The following is a 20,106-nucleotide window of genomic DNA, read 5'->3' as shown; positions in this document are numbered from 1 at the left end:
TTTATTTTTTATTTTTTATTTTTTTTAAATTTTTTCAACGTTTTTTATTTATTTTTGGGACAGAGAGAGACAGAGCATGAACGGGGGAGGGGCACAGAGAGAGGGAGACACAGAATCGGAAACAGGCTCCAGGCTCCGAGCCATCAGCCGAGAGCCTGACGCGGGGCTCGAACTCACGGTCCGCGAGATCGTGACCTGGCTGAAGTCGGACGCTTAACCGACTGCGCCACCCAGGCGCCCCCAGTCTACTCTTCCCAAGCTTTAGTTTATCGTAGATACATGGGGTACCATAGGTCAGGCTGTGTGTGGGGACAGTCTAACTAAGTAGTTATAAATATGGTCTTTGGCCTTTGGAAGACCGAGATGAGGGTTCTCCTGTTCCACTCACTAGCTCTGTGAGCCTCAAGGGGTACTTAACATCTCTGTGTCTTGATTATGTTCATGTATAAATGAAATCTAATGGTAAAACATACCTCTGGGAATTATTGTGAAGATTAGATTGATATTAATGGATAGGTCCTCATAGAACAGTACTTGATATGACATAAGCAGTCAATAAAAGCGAGCTATTAGTATTATTATGCTAGTTACACAACACCAAACAGAGATCTGGGACCCTTTGCAAGTGAATGGTATTATTAATCCTTCCCCAACAGAATAACAAAATTTTTTTTTTTTTGGTGGGGGATGACAATTCATGTAGAATATATCTTATGCCATCCGTAGTTCCAAGATCATTATTATATGCAAACCATTCATTCGGTATTTACTTTTGAATTCCTGTGCAAGGCTCAGGAATTAATTGTATAGATTAGTCTCAAAATAATCCATTTAATTTTGTCTCTTATGTAAGAGGAAAAAATTGAAATGTTAGAAAGTTAGTTGAGAGGCATCGAATTAGAGGTACTTATAGATCATCTAGTCCAACGTTTCATTTTACAGGTAGGGAAACCATGCCCAGAGGAATTAAGTGATTTTTCTAAGGTCACACAGTGACCTGGTAGAACGGAGATAGGAACCCAGATGTCTGGCCCTCTGAGCCAGCCCTCTAAGGGCGAAACCAGACTGTGATCACAAACACACCTCTTGTCTCGGCCCAACGGTATTACACAAATTAAAAGCAAACAAATAGCAGAGAACAAGCAAAACAAAAAACCAGATGACACTAAAACAGTGCTGTAGTCAAAGTTCATCAGGAAGGAAAGAAAGCAGACCCTTCCCTGTGGTCTGGGAAAAGACATCAAAACTATGATGTCCAGTGAGGCCACATTCTAACTCTCCTTCCATTTTCCTCCCTAAGAACGAAAGATTTAACAGGTCTTCTCTATTGCATCAACATTCAAAGTGTGGTCTGTGGCAGCAAGATAGGAGAGATTGTTAGAAATGCACATCTGTGCCCATCCTATCCAGGCCTGCTAACCTGCCTGCGGTGTTGCAAGATCTTCAATGATTTGTATGCACACTGATGCCAGAGAAGCACTGGTCTACAGCATCTAACAAAGAATAAACAGTCATCCTATAGGTCGGTGGTTGTCTGTGCCCACTCCACATGCCAAAGACACTGGGGAACTCGATTCCAAATGGCTTGTGAAGTAGCTCCCACCCACAGCATCCCACCCTATCATTTGCACTAGTTACAACCCCTAATTCTCCACCATCTTGCAAGACGTAGGAGGATTAACACCCTCTGCTTGGCTGCTCAGCTCCCACAAGCACCTCCTGGCACACCATAATCACAGGCTTTCACAATTTGGCGTGCTGTTTTTGAAAGGCTCATATCCTCTGTTCCACATGACAGAAATCAATATACATAACTCTTTATGTTAAGGAGTAAATACCTTCTCCTAATATGTTTGTAATTCCCTTGTGATCACTGGCAAATGAAACATGATTCATCACCAATATTTACTCTATAAGAAACTTGTAAGAACTGAGTGCATTTGAAACTAAAAGTGACTAATGGACAATCAGATGTCTAACTTTGAAAGAATAATGGCTGCTATATTTAAGTTACGCATTTTATGGAGCTGTACTGTTTTTTGCTTTTTGTTTTTGATAGGAGTTTAGGCTAAATGATCATTCTTAGCCAGCATTCACTGAAGTACTACTCTGACATGAGCCTGGTCTAGCTATTGAAGATGTAAATATCAGAAGGTCCTGTTCAAAAGAATCATGCGGTTAATCTAGTTTCGATTTGATGGGATTTGAAGTGTTGGGGTTTGGAGACAACAGTCAAGGAAGAATTATTGAGATGTCTTTGGTGCAAAAAGGTGTTTTATTTTTTTATGGTGGCTTTATTAAAGCAAAGGGACAGGACCCCTGGGCAGAAAGAGCCTCCCGGACTGTAAGGAGTCAGTAATTATATACTAGCGAGTTGGGGGAGCTAAAGAGAAGGGAAAGTTTCCAAAAGGATTTTCATATGCTAAAGAATCACAGGATCCCAGAAGCCTACCTACTGTCAAGCTAGGGTTGTTTTCCCCTCTAGCAAAGTATTAATAGTAAGATAGTAGGGACTTCCTGCAGGAATGTTTTTACTCTGCCTGCCTCAAGTATTTGTCAGTGGGCTGTAGGTTATAAGGAAAATTTAATTTTGCCTGCCGTTTCCTTCTGCCTTTGTTTCCCACATCAGACTGACTGGATTTGAATTCTGATTCCACTACTGGATTTTTGTGACATAGAGTATGTTCACTAATTCTTTAAACCTCAATTTCCCTTCTGTAAATGGAAATACCATTAATACTTCACAGCTTTGAGGTGAGGATTACACCTAAAGAATTTAATATAGTGTCTGGTACACAACCATTGCCAAATAAATTTTAGCTGCAATTATTTTCTACCATACTAAAGGATTTTGAAAAATGTGGAAATCATAAGATAGTTTAACATTGAAGATTGCGTGTAGCTAAGTGATAAAGGCTCATGAGTGCACCTGACCAGTGCTCGCTGAGCGCCTCCTACGTTCGAGGCAGGGTGCTAGTGTGGATGCAAAAGAGGTGGAGAGACTCCAGTTCTTGCCCTTGGGAAGCTCCCATCTTACCTATGAAACTCGGCACCTTCCTGAGCAATATTCTATAAATGCCACCTGAAAGATTATTACAGCAATTTTCAACACCGAAAAGGAAATCTAAATTCCTTTGTCTTGAGAACGGGCTCCTTTAGGTAAACTACTATCAACTACCCATTCTAATTCTACTCCATCAAGCGAAACTGAAACATCAGTCTTCTCTTCCACTGTTTCCTGCTTCCCTGCGCAGCTCTTGGCCAGAGCCCTCCTCTGGTCTCTGACCCTTGGAGTCAAGGTTCGTTCTTGTTATCACACCCACTGCTTACATAAGTTTAGAGTCAAGGTGCTTCCTCTAGCAAACAAAGCTTCTGTCTGAAGCCTAGTGCCCATCACTTGGTCTTAGTCACTGATTTTGTTTTACTACCTTGATCTCTCTGGTCATTATCCACAGATAGCTCCAAAGGGGCCATGTTGCCCAGTGGTTATGGCTATAAGGTCAAGAAATAGATTGCCTTCATTCAATCCTGGCCTGGACAGTTAGTATCTATGATACTGGGCAAGTTACTCCATCTCCTTGTGCCTGAGTTTCCCTATATGTGAAGTAGGGATACTGTCTCTTGCCTCAAAGGACCATTTTGAGGATGAAATAAGAAATAATGTAAAGTGCATTAACTGGCCTATAGTGAGAGAGACAGAGAGAGAGAGGGAGAAAGAGGGAGAGACAGACTATGGTGTTGCTATCTTGGTGTATTGGTTCTGGGTCTTAGCTCAGCTAAATCACCAATCTCAATAAGAATGGCCTTTATCTTCATCTTCTTTATGTTTGTGTTCCTTTAAAAGTCCAATGATTTTTGCGACTCTGCCCATAGGAATCATTGTGCACAACAACCAACTTCCCATAAATGATTTCATCTTCTAGGCCTTACAGAGCACAGATCAGCTCACTGTGGCATAGAAGGCTGGAAACAAGCCCTCCTTATGTAATACATTCACCTTTGGGCTAACTTAGCTTTGTTCTTTATCGATAACACTGATGTTGAGGCACACAATGCACACTGTTAAGTACTGAGGGCTTGGGAGCCAGACTGTCAAGATAAAGGCCAGATATTTGTTACTTTCTGGTATAAGTGTATATCAAACTGACAATAGGACCTTCTTCACAGCTTTGTTATAATGCCTAAATGAGATAGTCCATGTCAAGTGTTATCATTTCATAGAGTATGGCACTGGGAAAGCCATTAACCAAAATGTTAGTATTATAAAAACCCATTTTGTTTTCACATTTAGTGAGCTTTGCTGCCCAGTAATTAGGAGTTGGGTTGAGTAATTATTATTTTTTTGAAGATTTTTTTATTTTGAGGGGAGGGGGCAGCGAGAAAGGGAGAGAGAAAGAATCCCAAACAGGTTCTGCACTGTCAGCACAGAGGCCAACGTGGGACTTGAACCCATGAACCATGAGGTTATGTTATGACCTGAGCTGAAGTCAAGAATTGGTGCTTAACTGACTGAGCCACCAAAGTGCCCTGGGTTGAGTAATTATTGATTCCCAAGTGAAGGGCAACACATGTATTCTTCTGAACAAGTGTTCCATTCACTCTTAATATGAAATTGTGAAAGACTGGACACAAAGTGGCCATTTTAGTCTCCAGGCAGGTTAGAAAATGGACTTTATAGGTGACACCCTACAAAGCCACCTGAAATGTATGGGATTCATCCCTAATCATTGGGTTTGTAAAGTAGAATGAATTAGTAAAAACCAGTGCATTACCAAGCCAAAATAGCCAGTTATACTCTACTAGCCACTTACGTTCTCTGGTCAAATTTCCTATTTCAAGGATAAAACATCTAATGAGGGAAATTATGTACATGTGGACAAGCAAGGTGGACGTGCTAATAAAAAGACTCTCATAAAAAAGAAAAGCACATATTGAGATACTCTGTACATCTAGATAACTTACAGCTTACACTCAAAGTTTTCTGGCGAATCCACAAACAACCCTAAATATACGTTTTCTTTGATACCCCTTATCAGCCTATTCAAGGAGAGAATGCCCAGTTTTGCTCTTTTGTTACCTACGAGTAACCCGTTTATCTCCAGAGCTATAAACAATGTGCACTATTCCCATCCTGTCTACAGATTTTTCCTTCTTCTCTCCTTTTTCCTATATTCTTTGCATTAATTTTGTTCTTTCAATCAGCCTGCTTGTTTAATTCCTAATGTGAGTTAATTTTCATAGAAAATTTCTTACCATCATGCAACACGTTAAGTAAATACCTCTGAGTTTCTTTAACAGTTATTCTTTAATAGGGCAAGTACAATTTTGGGATAATGGACAAGTGTGCCTCTGGGTTTGGAAGGTCATTATCTTTCACTGCAGCTTTCTTTTTTTCCCTAAGTCTTATGATATATACAGTTTAGTGAGTTTAAATACTTAGGCTAGAGAGAGAGATAGACTGTGTTCAACCTTTGGGACCTAGAAAATGAACTTAAACATTTTTTAATGTCACAGCTATTAAATTCAATGAACAATAAAAGAAAAAGATCGTATCTGATAAAATCACACCTGTAGGTAATCAATGAATACAACATATCTAAAGCTTTCATTCAAAGGAAGAAGAGGGCTTGTTCTTTAGGTATACCTAAGATGAGAAAAGTGAAATTTTCTGGATTTAGGCAGTGATCAAGCACTTAGTCTGGTGATTCCAATGTCACTCCAATTGGAAATGACTTTCCTTGAACATTGCCCTTTTCAGGGCACTCCTGACATCTGCATTTCTCAGGCTGTAGATCAGTGGGTTCAGCATAGGGTTGAAGAAACTGTAAAACAAGGAAAGGATCTTCTGCTGCTCCTCGGGGTGGCGGGATTTGGGGGCCATGTACATGATAATGGCACTTCCAAAGAAGAGCCCCACCACACAGAGGTGGGAGGAGCAGGTGGAGAAGGCCTTTCTGCGGCCCTCCCCGGACTGGATCCTCAGGATGGCAAACAGGATGTGCGTGTAGGACACCAGCACCAAGCAGAGGGGCCCGACTAAGATAAACACACAGGCAACAAAGATGACAACTTGGTTGAGCCAGGTGTCAGCGCAAGCCAGCTTGAGGACAGACAGGATCTCACAGAAGAAGTGGTTGATTTCATGAGGCCCGCAGAAGGGCAGCCTCAGGATGAGAACCACATGGACCAGGGCCAGCAGGGAGCCACATGCCCAGGAAGTCACCACCAGGATGATGCTGCCTGTCCAGCTCATGATGACAGAATATCGGAGCGGGTGGCAGATGGCCACATACCGATCATAGGACATCACCACCAGGAGAAGACATTCAGTATGAGCAAAAGTCAAGAAAAGAAAGGTCTGCGTCATGCAGCCAGCAAAGGAGATGGGCTGGTCTGGCTTCACGAGGTTTACCAGCATCCGGGGCACCGTGTTGCAGGCATAGGCTATGTCGACGATGGCCAGGTGGGAGAGGAAGAAGTACATGGGGGTGTGCAGTCTGGAGTCCAGCCAGATGAGCCCTAGGATGAGCCCGTTCCCCAGCAGGGTGAAGGCATAGAACAGGGAGAAGAGCCCAAAAAGGATTATGTGAATCCTTGGACCAAGACAAAATCCCAGTAAGATGAATTCTGTAACCATTGTTCGATTTTTCTCCATTTTACTATTAAAGAGAGGACCAGATAGCTGTATGACACAATTATTTTAAAACAACTCTTTTTTATTATTCATAAATTTTTGGTATGTACAAAATTATTAAGAAACAACTTTAAGAAGTCACTGAATTAAGGAAGAAAGGAAGGAAGGGAGGGAGGAAGGAAGGAAGGAAGAAAAGGGAGGAAGGAAAGTAGGAAGGCAGGCAGGCTTACCTATTTAAACAAATTTAACTGTCTTTAAGCTAAATTCTTAATCTGATATCTAATTTTACAGAAGAGGAATATGTTATGTGATTACCCACATGGAGCCTTTGACAATGTGGGAATTAGGAAATATCAAACCATATTACAAAGAAAATAATCATGAAATCTGGATTGTTTCAGAGCTACATATGTAAAAATATGTAAGAGAAATTCTAGATAGTAGAAATAAGAGGAGCTTTAAATGAGAATGGTCTCTGGAAAAGAATATAATTTCACTTACTTCAGCTGAAATCATTATTGAGTTCTATCAGTATCTAAATCCCATGTTCTTGGACTGGAAGAATTAATATTGTTAAAATGTCCATAGTTGTCAAAGCCATCTATTCAATACAATTCCTGTCAAGATTCCAATGACACTTTTATGGAAGTAGAAAAAAATTCTGAAATTTTAAGAAAGCATAAAAGACCTCGAATAGTCAAAGTAATCCTGAGAAAGAAGAAAGCAGGAGTCATCACCCTTCTTGATTTCAAGCTATATATGAAAGCTATAATAATCAAAACAGTGTGATACTGGCATAAAAACAGACATACAGACCAATGAAAAAGAATCCAGAGCCCAAAAATAAACTCATATAAATAATATTTGACACAGGAGCCAATGGAGAAAAGACTGTCTTCAATAAATGGTCCTGGAATCATTGGATATTCACATGTAAAAGAATGAAACTAGACTCCTACCTCACACTACTCACAAAAATTAACTCAAAATGGATGAAAGACCTAAATATAAGATGAAAAACCTTAAAACTCCTAGAAGCAAACAGGAAAAAGGCTTCCTGACATGGGTTTTGGCAATGATTTTTTAAATATAACACCTAGGGGGCCTGGGTAGCTCAGCTGGTTAAGCACCTGACTTTGATTCAAGTCATGATGTTATGGTTCGTGGGTTCAAGCCCACGTTGAGCTCTGTGCAGACAGCTCAGAGCCTGAATCCTGCTTCAGATTCTGGGTCTCCCTCTCTCTCTGCCTCTCCCCTGCTCATACTCTGTTTCGCTCTGTCAAAAATACACACACACACACACACACACACACACACACACACACACACACACCTAACACCTAAAGCACAAGCAACAAAATAAAAAAATAAACAAGTGGAATTATATCAAACTAAAAAGCTTCTGCATAACAAAAGAAATGATTAACAAAACCAAAAAAAGACAATCTATGAAAAGGGAAAAAATATTTGCAAACTATATATTTGATAAGGGGTTAATATCCAAAATATATGAAGGACTGATGCAAATCAACAGCAAAAACAACAACAGGGGCACCTGGGTGGCTCAGTCCATTAAGTGTCTGACTTTGACTCAGGTCATGATCTCAGAGTTTATAAGTTCGAGCCCTGCATTGGGCTCTGTGCTGACAGCTCAGAGCCTGGAACCTGCTTCTGATTCTGTGTCTCCATCTCTCTCTGCCCCTCCCCCACTTGTGCTCACTCTCTCTCAAAAATAAATTTAAAAACATTAAAAAAATTTAAGCAACAACAAAACATGAAAAAACCTCCCAAATAACCAAATCAAAATGGACAAAGAACCTGAATAGACATTTTTTTTCAAAGATGACACACAGCCAATAAGAGCATGACAAGATGTTCAATATCATTAATCATAAGGGAAATGCAAATCAAACCCATAATAAAATAGCTCTTCACTGCTGTTAGAATGGCTATCATCCAATAGACAAGGGTTAACAAATGCTGGAGGAAAGGGAGCCCTTGTGCACTGTTGGTAGGAATGTAAATTGGTGCATCCACTAAAGAAAATAATATGGAAGTTCCTTAAAAACTTAAAAATTGTATTTGCATATCACCCAGCAATTCCACTTCTGGGAACATATCCAAAAGAGCACACCATGTGGGAGAGATGTTTGTGCCCCGTATTCATTGCAGCATTACCTATAATAGTCAAGGCACAGAAACAACCTAAGTGACCATTGATGGATAAATGCATAAAGAAGTTTTGGTATACATATATGTTGGAATATTATTCAGCCATTGAAAAGAAAGAAATCCTGCCATTTGTGACAACATGAGATCATTGTGCTAAGTGAAATCAATCAGAGAAAGAAAATATGGTGTGTTCTTACCTATACGTGGGATCTAAAACAAATAAACAAATGAAACCAAACTTATAGAGGGAAAAAACCTGATCTGTGATTACCTGAGGAGGGGGGTGGGTGGAGAGGGAATTGGTGGAAGGTGGTCAAAACATCTTTTGATCAAATTGACCAAAAGATCAATTTCCAGTTCTAAGATAAATAGGTACTGGGGATGTCAGGTATAATATCATGACTATAGTTAACAATTATGTATGACATATTTTAACGTTTTTTTTTTTTAATTTTAATGTCTATTTTTGAGGGGGGGGAGTAGGGGAGGGGCAGAGAGAGAGAGAGAGAGAGAGAGAGAGAGAGAGAGACAGACAGACAGAATCCGAAGCAGACTCTAGGCTCTGAGCTGTCAGCACAGTGCCCAATGTGGAGCTTGAACCCACAAGCCGTGAGATCATTATCTGAGTTCAAGTCAGATGCCCAACCGACTGAGCCACACAGGTACCCCTGTATTTGAACTTTAAGAGAATGAACTCTAAGAATTCCCATCACAAAATAGAAAACCTCTTTTCTTTTTCTATACACATATGCATATATATATATATATATATATTTCTATATACATACATACATATATATCTATAGGTATATATATATACACATATATATCTACAGGTGTATATATATATACATATATATCTATAGGTGTGTGTGTATATATATATGTATATATATATATATATACACACACCTATATATAGGTGTATATATAGGTATCTATCTGAGATGATAAATGTTAACTAGACTTACTGTGGTAACCATTTCACAATATTTTTAAGTCAAATCCTTATGCCTATATACTTTAAACTTATATAGTGCTGTATGTCAATTTTTTTTAATATTTATTTTTGAGAGGAGTAGGGAAAGGCAGAGAAAGAGGAAGGGAGACAGAAGATCCGAAGCGGCTCTATGCTGACAGCAGAGAACCTGATTAGGGGCTCAAATTCATAAGCCGTGAGATCACGACCTGAGCTGAAGCTGGACTCTCAGCAGAGTAAGCCACCCGGGTGCCCCTGTCAATTTTATCTCAGTAAAATTGGGGGAAAAAATTTAAAGGTCAAAACCTAGAATGAATAGAAAGAGGAAATATACTCATCTTGCTGTTAATTCAATCCTTCATATTTGTAACATGTATTATAACTGAAATCCAAAACATAAGAAACTACTATTTACATCAACAAAACAGTGGCTGACCACAGCACCATGAGTTAAAATATACTTTATAATTAGCTAATAGGAACCTATTATTGACCAATGGTAATTCAGTCTGTCTACTGAGAAATGGACACGTCAACAAATTAGTGATAAAATACTTAGTCTATGAATTTTATCCTAGACTTGGTAAACAAGAGAATATCAGGAAATATATGACTGGAGAGTTTTGGGAACCTCCAAAAGTCTAGTCAAGGTGCTTTGATACAACCTCAGGGAGGCAGGGCAGGAGGATGTGACAGTGAGCCCACGTGTAGTTGCTTGTGTGGGCTACCTGTCTGGAGACAGACTGTGGGAAAAATAAAGGAGATGATCCATATGGAGCATAGACCAAAGTCTATGAGAGAGGCAGAACTTGTGCATCTTTAAAGCTTTTTTTTTTAAGAGAGAGACAGAGACAGCACAAGTGGGGGAGGGGCAGAGAGAAGTAGAGAGAGAATTCCAAGCAGGCTCCACACTGTCAATGCAGAGCCCAATGGGGGGCTTCAAACCATGAAGCCATGAATTCTTGAGCTGAGTTGAAACCAAGAGTTGGACGCTCAACTGACTGAGCCACACAGGCGCCCCTGTCTGTGCATCTTTAATGGCCTTCAGGGACAATAAGCCTGACCATGTCATACCTATATGACATGCATTAGTTTTACAAAATCAAATGAAATGCAAACAGATTAAATTTCTTATGGGCTTGTGGGGGTTATGAGGGTGGCTCAAAACTGTAATGTGTTCCAGGTCCAAATGTAACCTTCAGGCATAGCGAGGTACATTAACTTACATAGGTACAATTTCAGAATTTCAAAAAGGATAAATTGTCTGGTTAATGAATAATCAGGTAAATCTAAACTTCTAAAGTAAATATCTAAGAAGGAAATAATTTCATATATAATCATCAGAACTTGATGGAACCTATGTTTTATTTATTTTATATATATATATATATACACACACACACACACACACACACACACACACACCTATATATATGTGTGTGTGTGTGTGTGTGTGTGTATAATTTATTGTCAAATTAGCTAACATACAGTGTATACAGTGTGCTCTTGGTTTGGGGGGTAAATTCCCGTGATTCATCGCTTACATAAAACACCCAGTACTCAACCCAACAAGTGCCCTCCTCAATGCCCATCACCCATTTCCCCTATCCCCTGCCCCCCCCCCCCCATCAACCCTTGTTTTTTCCTCTGTATTTAAGAGTCTCTTATGGTTTGCCTCCTCTCTGTTTGAAACTATTTTTTCCCCTTTTCTGCCCCCATGGTCTTCTGTTAAGTTTTTCAAGTTCCACATATGGAGTGAAAACATATGATTTCTTTCTCTGACTTACTTTACTTAGCATAATACCTTCCAGGTCCATCCACATTGTTGCAAATGTCAGGATTTCATTCTTTCTCATTGCCAAGTAGTATTCCATTGTATATATAAACCACATCTTCTTTATCTATTCATCAGTTGATGGACATTTGGGCTCTTTCCATAATTTGGCTATTGTTGAGAGTGCTGCTATAAACATTGGGGTACAAGTGCCCCTATGCATCAGCACTCCTGTATCCCTTGGATAAATTCCTAGTAGCTCTATCGCTGGGTCATAAGGTAGCTATGTTTTAAACAGTAAATCTTGAAGAATGATGAGCTGGCAAGTTCTCCTCTAAAGTAGTGGGCACGGGGAAGGCAGAATTCCTAAAATCACCACCTATTGTTAATCCTTGACTCAGAGGAAGCGTAGGACTACTCACCTGCAAGTAGCAAGGAAAGACTGAAAACTGATTCATCTTATTTGCTTATGTAGTTACAAGCCAAGACTTTGCCGAGTGGTCTTCTGGGGTAAGGGCTGATAGGATAAGTGAGTTTTCTGGATATAAGAACTATTGTGGACCGTAAAGAACTAGGTGTCAGTTCTGTGTAATCATAGCCTATTGGAGAATCTGTTAAAGGCTAATAGTTGATCATACTCATGAGTGCCCCCTATGTGCTGGGCACTGTGGAAGCACATAGTAAAAGCAGGAGGATGGTGCTGAGCTTTGTGAAGATTTTCTCGTACAAACGTGCTTCAGAAGAAAGCAGTGATAAATAAAAAGATACACGTTAAACACAAAAATCCTATAAAAAGAAATGATTGACTATCTCGTCCTTCTCCCACCTCACACACCAGCACCTAACACCGTGGTCCCCTTTCTATACTTTTCCCACCCCCACTGTGCAAACTTATCTTCCAAGCTATGAAAAATCTAACACTTACACATATTTATTGAATACATTCTAGCTGTCCTTAATGCTAAGCTTAAGATAAACATATGACATAGATTTAGTACCCACTGTACCTGTGTTGACAATAAGTAAATGCATATTTTATATAATAACCAACATGTTAATTTTCCCAACATAACACCATTCTGTAATATACCCTCCTGTAATTTTCTTTGGCTAAGATTATTCCATATGTTCTGTTTAAATGCATGACACAGAAATTTCTTACTCCTTCTGTTAGTGCTATCTTTTCTAAGTAAATGTCTATCACGTGGATATTTCTCCACCAATGAAGCAAATTAACCAAACTCGAAACCCAAAACATCTTTATATAATTTGTCTATAAAATGTGCATCTAATATTCCCCTGAAACTATTCATATAGAATGTGAATGATGAGCATATATGTTTAACATTAATAAAGAGTATTTACTTCTCTAACATTTAAAATAAAGATTGTCAGAAACAGGGTGATAGTCCACAGAAGTGTAGATGCTACCCCATGTCTAAGAGGAATTAATGATAAAGTAAAATAAGGTGGCCTGGTTAGCTCCCACGTTTGGACTCAGGGACCCCAGAAGGGAAAAATACCTCAAGGTTGGGCAGGATCGTGCTTTCTGGGAGCGCCTGTGGGAGCTGCAGAACCCTCACTCCTGTTCCTGACTGCAAAGGTGGCAGAATCCTCAGAAAAGGCGCTTTGATTCTCCTATGGCCCCAGCCTAGTTGGTAGCGTCTAAGGGCTCCCTGGAGGGGTGGGCTGCGAGATACAGTGCATGCCCACTCCACTGGGAAGGGGACAAAGCAGTTCCCTAGTTCTGCTCTCATCCCCAGCAGGACACACGATCAGGAACCACAACCAGCCACAGAGGATGCCTCTGAGACAACACCGGTCATTACGGCCACGGAAAACTTGGCATTATTTGGATTTCATGAATTCCAGCGCTGCCCTAATTCCCAAACCATCAGGTCGTTCAGGGGAACCTAGAAGGAAGCAGAATGAGTGTGACGATGAAGAAGCTCCCGGCATTCCCCTCTGTATTTCAGCTTCTCCCCACTGTACTCTGGGCCACCTTGTGTAGCAGCAGAGGGGGGAAGGAAGGACCCTGAAAAATCAGCTGGTTCCAAGCAACGGCTCAAGATGTGGAGATGCCGTAGAGAGCAGGTTATGGAGGCAGGGAGCAGACCGGGAAGTCTGAGGAGAAACACGGAGTCCCAGTGGGGCTTATTAGAACACGCCTGAAGAGGGGTTTTCTAGAACACAAACCACTCAAATAGATCAGCCTTGGCAATACACTCTAATCTCGATTCTGAGGTGAGGAGATTCTAGGGGTCCAGTCCCTCAGGCCAGGGGGAGAGAACCCTCTGGAAGGCATCTTCCCCTTGAAGCTTCCTACCTCTTCTGGGTTGGGAGAGAATTTCCTACCTGTGATGATGTCATGTATTTGCATCCTACTGTTTTCCTATACTGGATGTGAGGGACTCAAAATGTTATCTGAGAAATCTCTTACCAATCAAGCGTGAGATTCACAAACTAATTAGTTCATTACAGTGTGATTCCTGGCTTCCTGGGGTTATCCCATAAACTTAGGGAAAACTGGTTACAATTATCAAGTTTCTTTTCTTTTTATGTTTCAGGTGGCTTGCAGAAAAATGTGGATATCTGGAAACTGATGTTTAAAAGAAAAAAAATAGCGGCACACTGAAATTGTGAAAATAATAGGGTTTTTCTCATTCATCACTGTATGACTATCAGTTATAAAAAGTAGGAACTTTGAACTAAGACAATAAGGAAATTAAATATAAATTTTTATGATACCAAACAAACTTTAACTTTGGGAAATGCATCATCTCAAAAGTACATGTTCTCTAGTACATATCAAGGTAACATTGCTTTAACTTATGGACAGCTTCTAAAAGTGGTCAGAGTAGGGGCATCTGGCTGGCTCAGCCCATAGAACATGCAACTCTCAATCTCGGGATCATGAGTTCAAGCCCATGTTGGATGTAGAGCTTACTTTAAACAAAAAGTGGTCAGGGGTGCCTGGGTTGCTCATTGGTTTAAGCATCCAACTCTTGATTTCAGCTCAGGTCACGATCTCACCATTCATGACTTCAAGCCCCATGTACTGTTGACAACACAGGGCCTGTTTGGGATTGGGATTCTCTGTCTTCCTTTATCTCTGTCTCTTCCCTGCTCACATTTGCATGTTCATCCTCTGTCTCAAAAATAAACAAACACTAAAAAAATGAAACTAAGAAATTTTAAAAAGTGGTCAGAGTAAAACATAAACATACGTAAAACATAAATGTTTACAAAGGAAAATAACACATAGCATAATTAACTCTTAATTGCAAAAAAATATATTCTTTTTTTTAAAATATATTCTTTTTTACATCATCTGTTAGCATCAGACATTTTCTAACCACCAATCTTATGGTTATCTCAAGGTCCACCAGAATTTTACATCATTTCCATTTGGAAGTAGAATAAAAATCAATACGTTGATAATTTAAACACTTCCCAAAGTAAATTGTCTCAATAATTGGTTTGAAAAATGTTGTCTTCTTAATGTTTACTTATTTATATATAGAGAGAGTGTGTGTGCATGCAAGCAGGGAAGGGGCAGAGAGAGAGGGAGAGAGGGGGAATCTTAAGCGGGGACACCAGGCTCGAACTCATGAACCGTGAGGTCATGCCCTGAGCCAAAACCAAGAGTAGGACACTTAATTGACTGAGCCACAGGCACCCTAACAAAATGTTGGCTTTTAATTGATGAACTAAGTATCTGAGTCAGGGATGAACATATCTTCAGAATGTCATAACATATATAATTAATGGAAAATAGCAATTGCTATTATCAATGTTTCACTTGGAATCTTGAAAACTGGGAAAATAAAGAGGCAGAATTTGTTAGTTCATTGAGCACAGCCCAAGGTATAGAAACTTCAGTTGTAGACATCTAGGTTCATGATAAGAATAAATTGTGATCTATTGGGAGGAATTTTTCTACAGTTTTGAAGAAGTACCTTTCAGCATTATTCAAATCCATCTGTTCTGATTCTAGGCTCTTTGAGCCATATATTACTGTTTATTCATTTCTTGGATTTTTGAAAAGAGAACTGGGTTATTTTGGATAATGGGTATAGGTACTCCTTTCCCTGGGAAGAAACATGCTTCACTATAAAGGTTGAAATTGCATCTGGGTTAATCATAATTATCTTGTGAGTTTTGTGAGAATCATTAAGTTCTGACAATTCTGATCAATTCCAGATTAACTGACAGAAAACTAGTTTCCAGACCTTCCAAACTGATGACCAGGACTTAGGCCCCCAAAGTTTTTTTCAAGAGAAGTTGAATTGAGTTTCTTTTTTCCCCTTTTTCTGGGATCCATTGAGCCACTGACGACTGTCCACGTGTTCTGTAGTGCCCATAAACTCCCAATGAAGAAACCTCACACAAGATAAACCCTGAGGCTCAAACTGTGGTTCTATAGCCTGATCATCAGGATTTCCATAGAAAAAGGTTAACCAAGAAAGATTAGTATGCTTATTATTAAGGACTAAACATTAACCCCATAAGCAAGAACATTTGAAATGATAGTTGTTCAATAATATAAAACACTTTGAAGTAACTAAGTAGTTTCTTTTAATCCCCCATCTTCCTAACTGTTCAGCAGAGTTTAACTCCACTAAAGCTTGATACAACTTATTTCTTCAACTTACTTCAGGGTGTAATTTACAATCAAAACGTTCCTATAACTGTGCTTAAAAGACTTTACTTATCTTCAAGTTCAATGGCTTTTCAAGTACCTGAGCCTTAACTATATCCCAAAATACAATTTAAAAATTACAATTTGTAAAAGGTATTAATTTACTGAATACACCTTAAAAAACATGTTATTTTCTTCTATCAGTAGAAAAAGAACTAATAAAATTGTAAAATGTAAAAGTAATAAAAGCATCAAAATTTTGCCCATGTATTTAGCCACCATAGAATTTAGAGTTTTGTTTTTGTTTTGGTTTTTTTTTTTTACTTTCATGAGGAGGAAATCTTTGCAACTGCATAAAAACCTCACTCAACCCTTTTTATTTTGAGATTACAGTAATGCACATGGCATTCCATATAGAGAATGAGGAAATTCCTGTTTGTAAGGCTATCATTTGAAATTTATTTCAAGAATAGCCAGTGAATAATAAATCATGCACTTTCCCTATTTTGTTTACTTTTTAATCTTCAAAGGATCAACTAGCCCTTTGGACATTCTATCTTTTATTCATATCCTTTTTATCCATCATTCATTGTGTACCTTTCCTATAAACATTCTCTTACAGAACATCTCCCATATCTCTATTTTCTAAACACAACAATGGAGAAATCTTGTTAAAGCTTCTACATTGTGTAAGTAGTGGCTTTTGCAAATCCTCCTAGATTTCTGTGAGAAACTTGGTTTTATCTTTAAATTTGTTTTTAGTTTTTTTAAGTTTATTTATTTTGAGAGAGAGAGAGAGAGAGAGAGAGAGAGAGAGCGAGCACAAGTAGGGGAAGGGGCAGAAAGAGAGGGAGAGACTCTCAAGCAGGCTCCACACCGTAAGTGCAGAGCTTGACATGGGGCTCAAACCCACGAACCACGAGATCATGACCTGAGCCGAAATCAAGAGTCAGAAGCTCAACTCACTGAGCCACACAGGCACCCTGGTTTTATCTTTAAAATCAAGGAGAGAAAAAATGGATTTAGTATACTGGGTAAGCAGTGGAATGCATAGTTTTTTTTTTATCTCAGATTTAGAAGATTGTGAAATTGAATGAGGTCATTCCATGAGATGTATCTGTAAATGCTGACCCAAGATGAAGCAGAGGGTTGGATTCATTATCTCCAGATGATCCAGCAGTGAAAAGGAGAAACAGTTACCCTCACTTTCTTTACCCAAAGAAAGCACACATTCTCACAGGCTCATCTAGGGTATTGCGCTTAGGTCCTCTTTAGAGGCTCACCTTGCAGGAAAAAAAATCATTTTGCTCTAGAAGGTGGTTATAGGAAATACTCACAGTGAGTCAATCCAGATCAAGATCTCCTGGTCCTGGAAACCGCTAATAAGTGTTACAAAAAAATTGTTTATGTGATCAAATAAGTTTGGAAAATATTGGCTAAAAACTGGAATAAAAATCTTCTTTACTTCAGATATTCTTACAGTTTTCACAATGATAATATGAACTGTGAGCTCTAAAGTAAGGCATCTAATACACAATAATTTTCAAACTTACTTGACCATAGAGTTTATGTTAAAGCTCTCTTGAGGAGCTGGTGTTTTGAGAAAAACACTTTGAGAGGCATGAGGCTAGACCATAGCTTGAGAAAGATGTTATAAAGAGTATTGTTCTAGATCTGCAGCTTCCAAATCTCGGCTCATGGACCAGCTGCATTACAATTAGCTATTGATAATGTTTTTTAAGTTTATTTATTTTGAGAGAGAGAGAGAGAGAGAGAGAGAGAGAGAGAGAGAGAGAGAAGCAGGGGAGGGGCAGAGAGAGAGGGAGAGAGAGAATCCCAAGCAGACTCCACATTGTCAGTGCAGAGCCTGACATGGGGCTCAATGTCAGGAACCGTGAGATCGTGACCTAAGTTGAAATCAAGAGTCAGACGCTTAACCAACTGAGCTACCCAGGTGTCTCAACAATATATCAAGATATAGATCTCTAAGACATATCCCACATCCACTGAATCAGTGATCTAAGTGGTGGCTCAGAAGACTGACTGTATTTTTAATAAGGGTCTCAGATAATTCTCATGCTAATCTAGAGTTGGAAACTCTTGAGATAATATCTTCCTAGGTCACTATCAACCTGACGCCATAATATTTTCATAGGGTCTCTTCATTCTCAGGACACTTTTTTTTAAATATGTGTGTGTGTGTGTGTGTATATATATAATATGTATATATATATACACGTATATATATGTACGTATACATATGTATATATATATACGTACATATATATACACACACACACACACACACACACATATATATATATACGAGAGATGGAGAGGACAAGCCAGGAAGGGGCAGAGAAAGAGGGTGAGAGAAATCCCAAGCGGGCTCTGTGCTGTCAGCACAACGTGGGGCTTGAACTCATGAACTGTGAGTTCATGACCTGAGCTGAAACCAAGAGTCAGATGCTTAACTGACTGAGCCACCCAGGTGTGCCCCCAGCACTCTCTTTAAGGCATTCTTCACTTCTGAGTTCCTAAGACTATAGATCAGCGGGTTGAGCATGGGATTGAAAAGGCTGTGAAACAGGAGGAGATATTTCTTCTGCTCCTTGGGGTTCCCATATCTGGGCCCAACATACATTATAATCGCCGTGCCATAGAAGAGTCCAACCACACAGAGATGGGATGAGCAGGTAGAGAAGGCTTTTCTTTGACTTTCCCCAGACTGGATCCTGAGGATGGCACAGAGGATGCACATATATGAGATCACAATCGAGGAGAAGGGTCCCACTAGTACGGAAATTGCTCCAGCCAATACCACAATCTCATTGATGTGTGTATCTGCACAGACAAGTTTGAGAACAGCCATGATTTCACAGAAAAAGTGATTGATTTTCTGGGATCTACAGAAGGGTAAGGGTAGAAGTAATATGAGATGAATCAAAGACAGAAGGACTCCAAAGGTCCAGGAAGTCACCACCAGCATGATGCAGACTCTCCAGCTCATGATGACAGGATATCGGAGCGGGTGGCAGATGGCCACATACCGATCATAGGACATCACCACCAGGAGAAGACATTCTGTGACAGCAAAAGTCAAAAAGAGAAAGGTCTGTGTCATGCAGCCAGCAAAGGAGATGGGTTGGTCTGGCTTCAGGAGGTTTATCAGCATCTGAGGCACTGTGTTGCAGGCATAGGCTATGTCAACGATGGCCAGGTGGGAGAGGAAGAAGTACATGGGGGTGTGCAGTCTGGAGTCCAGCCAGATGAGTCCCAGGATGAGCCCATTCCCCAGCAGGGTAAAGGCGTAGAACAGGGAGAAGATACCAAAGAGAAGCATCTGAATCCTCAGAGCAAGGGGAAATCCCAATAGGGTAAACTCTGTGATAGAGGTCATATTGGCTCCCATATCCCAATGATGGAATAGAGTTAATGTATATGACTTAAGAGAAATCATTCGAAATAAATTTATGTTGTTTGAAACTTTTTTTTTAGGACAGAAAGTTATTCAGAAACACTTTGAGTACATTTTTATGTATTTTAATGAATGTTTAAAGACTTTAGTAGCCCTGAAATAAATTTAAAAATAGATACACACACACACACATACGCGCGCGCACGTTTCCTTTGTCGTTAATGTTATTAGCAGAGTCTAAATTTTCAAAATAAATACATTGTCTCCTGTCAGATACACAGTTTTTGTTTCATTCAGTGAGCTACCCCATATTCTTCAAATAAATTCTGCTTTTCTTTGCCCAAGTCCTTAAACATCAGTATGTCTAATCTCGAGTTGGAAGAGCTCATTAAGAATAACAATATACTAGGTTTAGCTATACCATTGGCCAGATTCACCATTAGCCATTAACCTCTCACCTGCTTGTCTAAACACACTTTTGGGGGGG

General features: G+C 39.6%; 2 protein-coding genes across 2 annotated transcripts; both read right to left on the bottom strand.

Annotated features, from left to right (window-relative positions):
* Nucleotides 1–5,713: 5,713 nt before the first annotated feature.
* Nucleotides 5,714–6,664, bottom strand: LOC109268883 (olfactory receptor 2A1/2A42-like). Its single transcript, XM_019452542.2, has one exon. It carries the CDS (start codon nucleotides 6,653–6,655, stop codon nucleotides 5,714–5,716), a length of 942 nt encoding a protein of 313 aa, XP_019308087.2. The 5' UTR covers nucleotides 6,656–6,664.
* A 6,808-nt stretch (nucleotides 6,665–13,472) lies between these two features.
* On the bottom strand, nucleotides 13,473–19,613 carry LOC109268882 (olfactory receptor 13-like). Its single transcript, XM_019452541.2, has 2 exons — nucleotides 18,681–19,613; nucleotides 13,473–13,742 (listed from the first exon to the last, which is right to left on the bottom strand). The coding sequence occupies exons 1-2, from the start codon at nucleotides 19,611–19,613 to the stop codon at nucleotides 13,473–13,475; spliced, it is 1,203 nt and encodes a 400-aa protein (XP_019308086.2).
* Nucleotides 19,614–20,106: the final 493 nt, after the last annotated feature.

This window comes from Panthera pardus, unplaced genomic scaffold (assembly GCF_024362965.1).
Source record: "Panthera pardus isolate Hobbes unplaced genomic scaffold, ASM2436296v1 HiC_scaffold_8, whole genome shotgun sequence".
In the NCBI taxonomy this organism is placed as follows: domain Eukaryota; kingdom Metazoa; phylum Chordata; class Mammalia; order Carnivora; family Felidae; genus Panthera; species Panthera pardus.
Note: the sequence above shows the minus strand (reverse complement) of the source record. Positions and strands in the feature narration are given on the sequence as shown.

Excerpts from the sequence above, each read along its gene's own strand:
- LOC109268883 (XM_019452542.2), bottom strand. The coding sequence starts at position 6,655 with ATGGAGAAAAATCGAACAATGGTTACAGAATTCATCTTACTGGGATTT.
- LOC109268882 (XM_019452541.2), bottom strand. The coding sequence starts at position 19,613 with ATGGGAGCCAATATGACCTCTATCACAGAGTTTACCCTATTGGGATTT. Across the intron at positions 13,743-18,680 it reads GGGCACACCTGGGTGGCTCA|AAAACCCCTCTTCAGGCGTG; the intron begins GTCAGTTAAGCA and ends TTTGTGTTCTAG.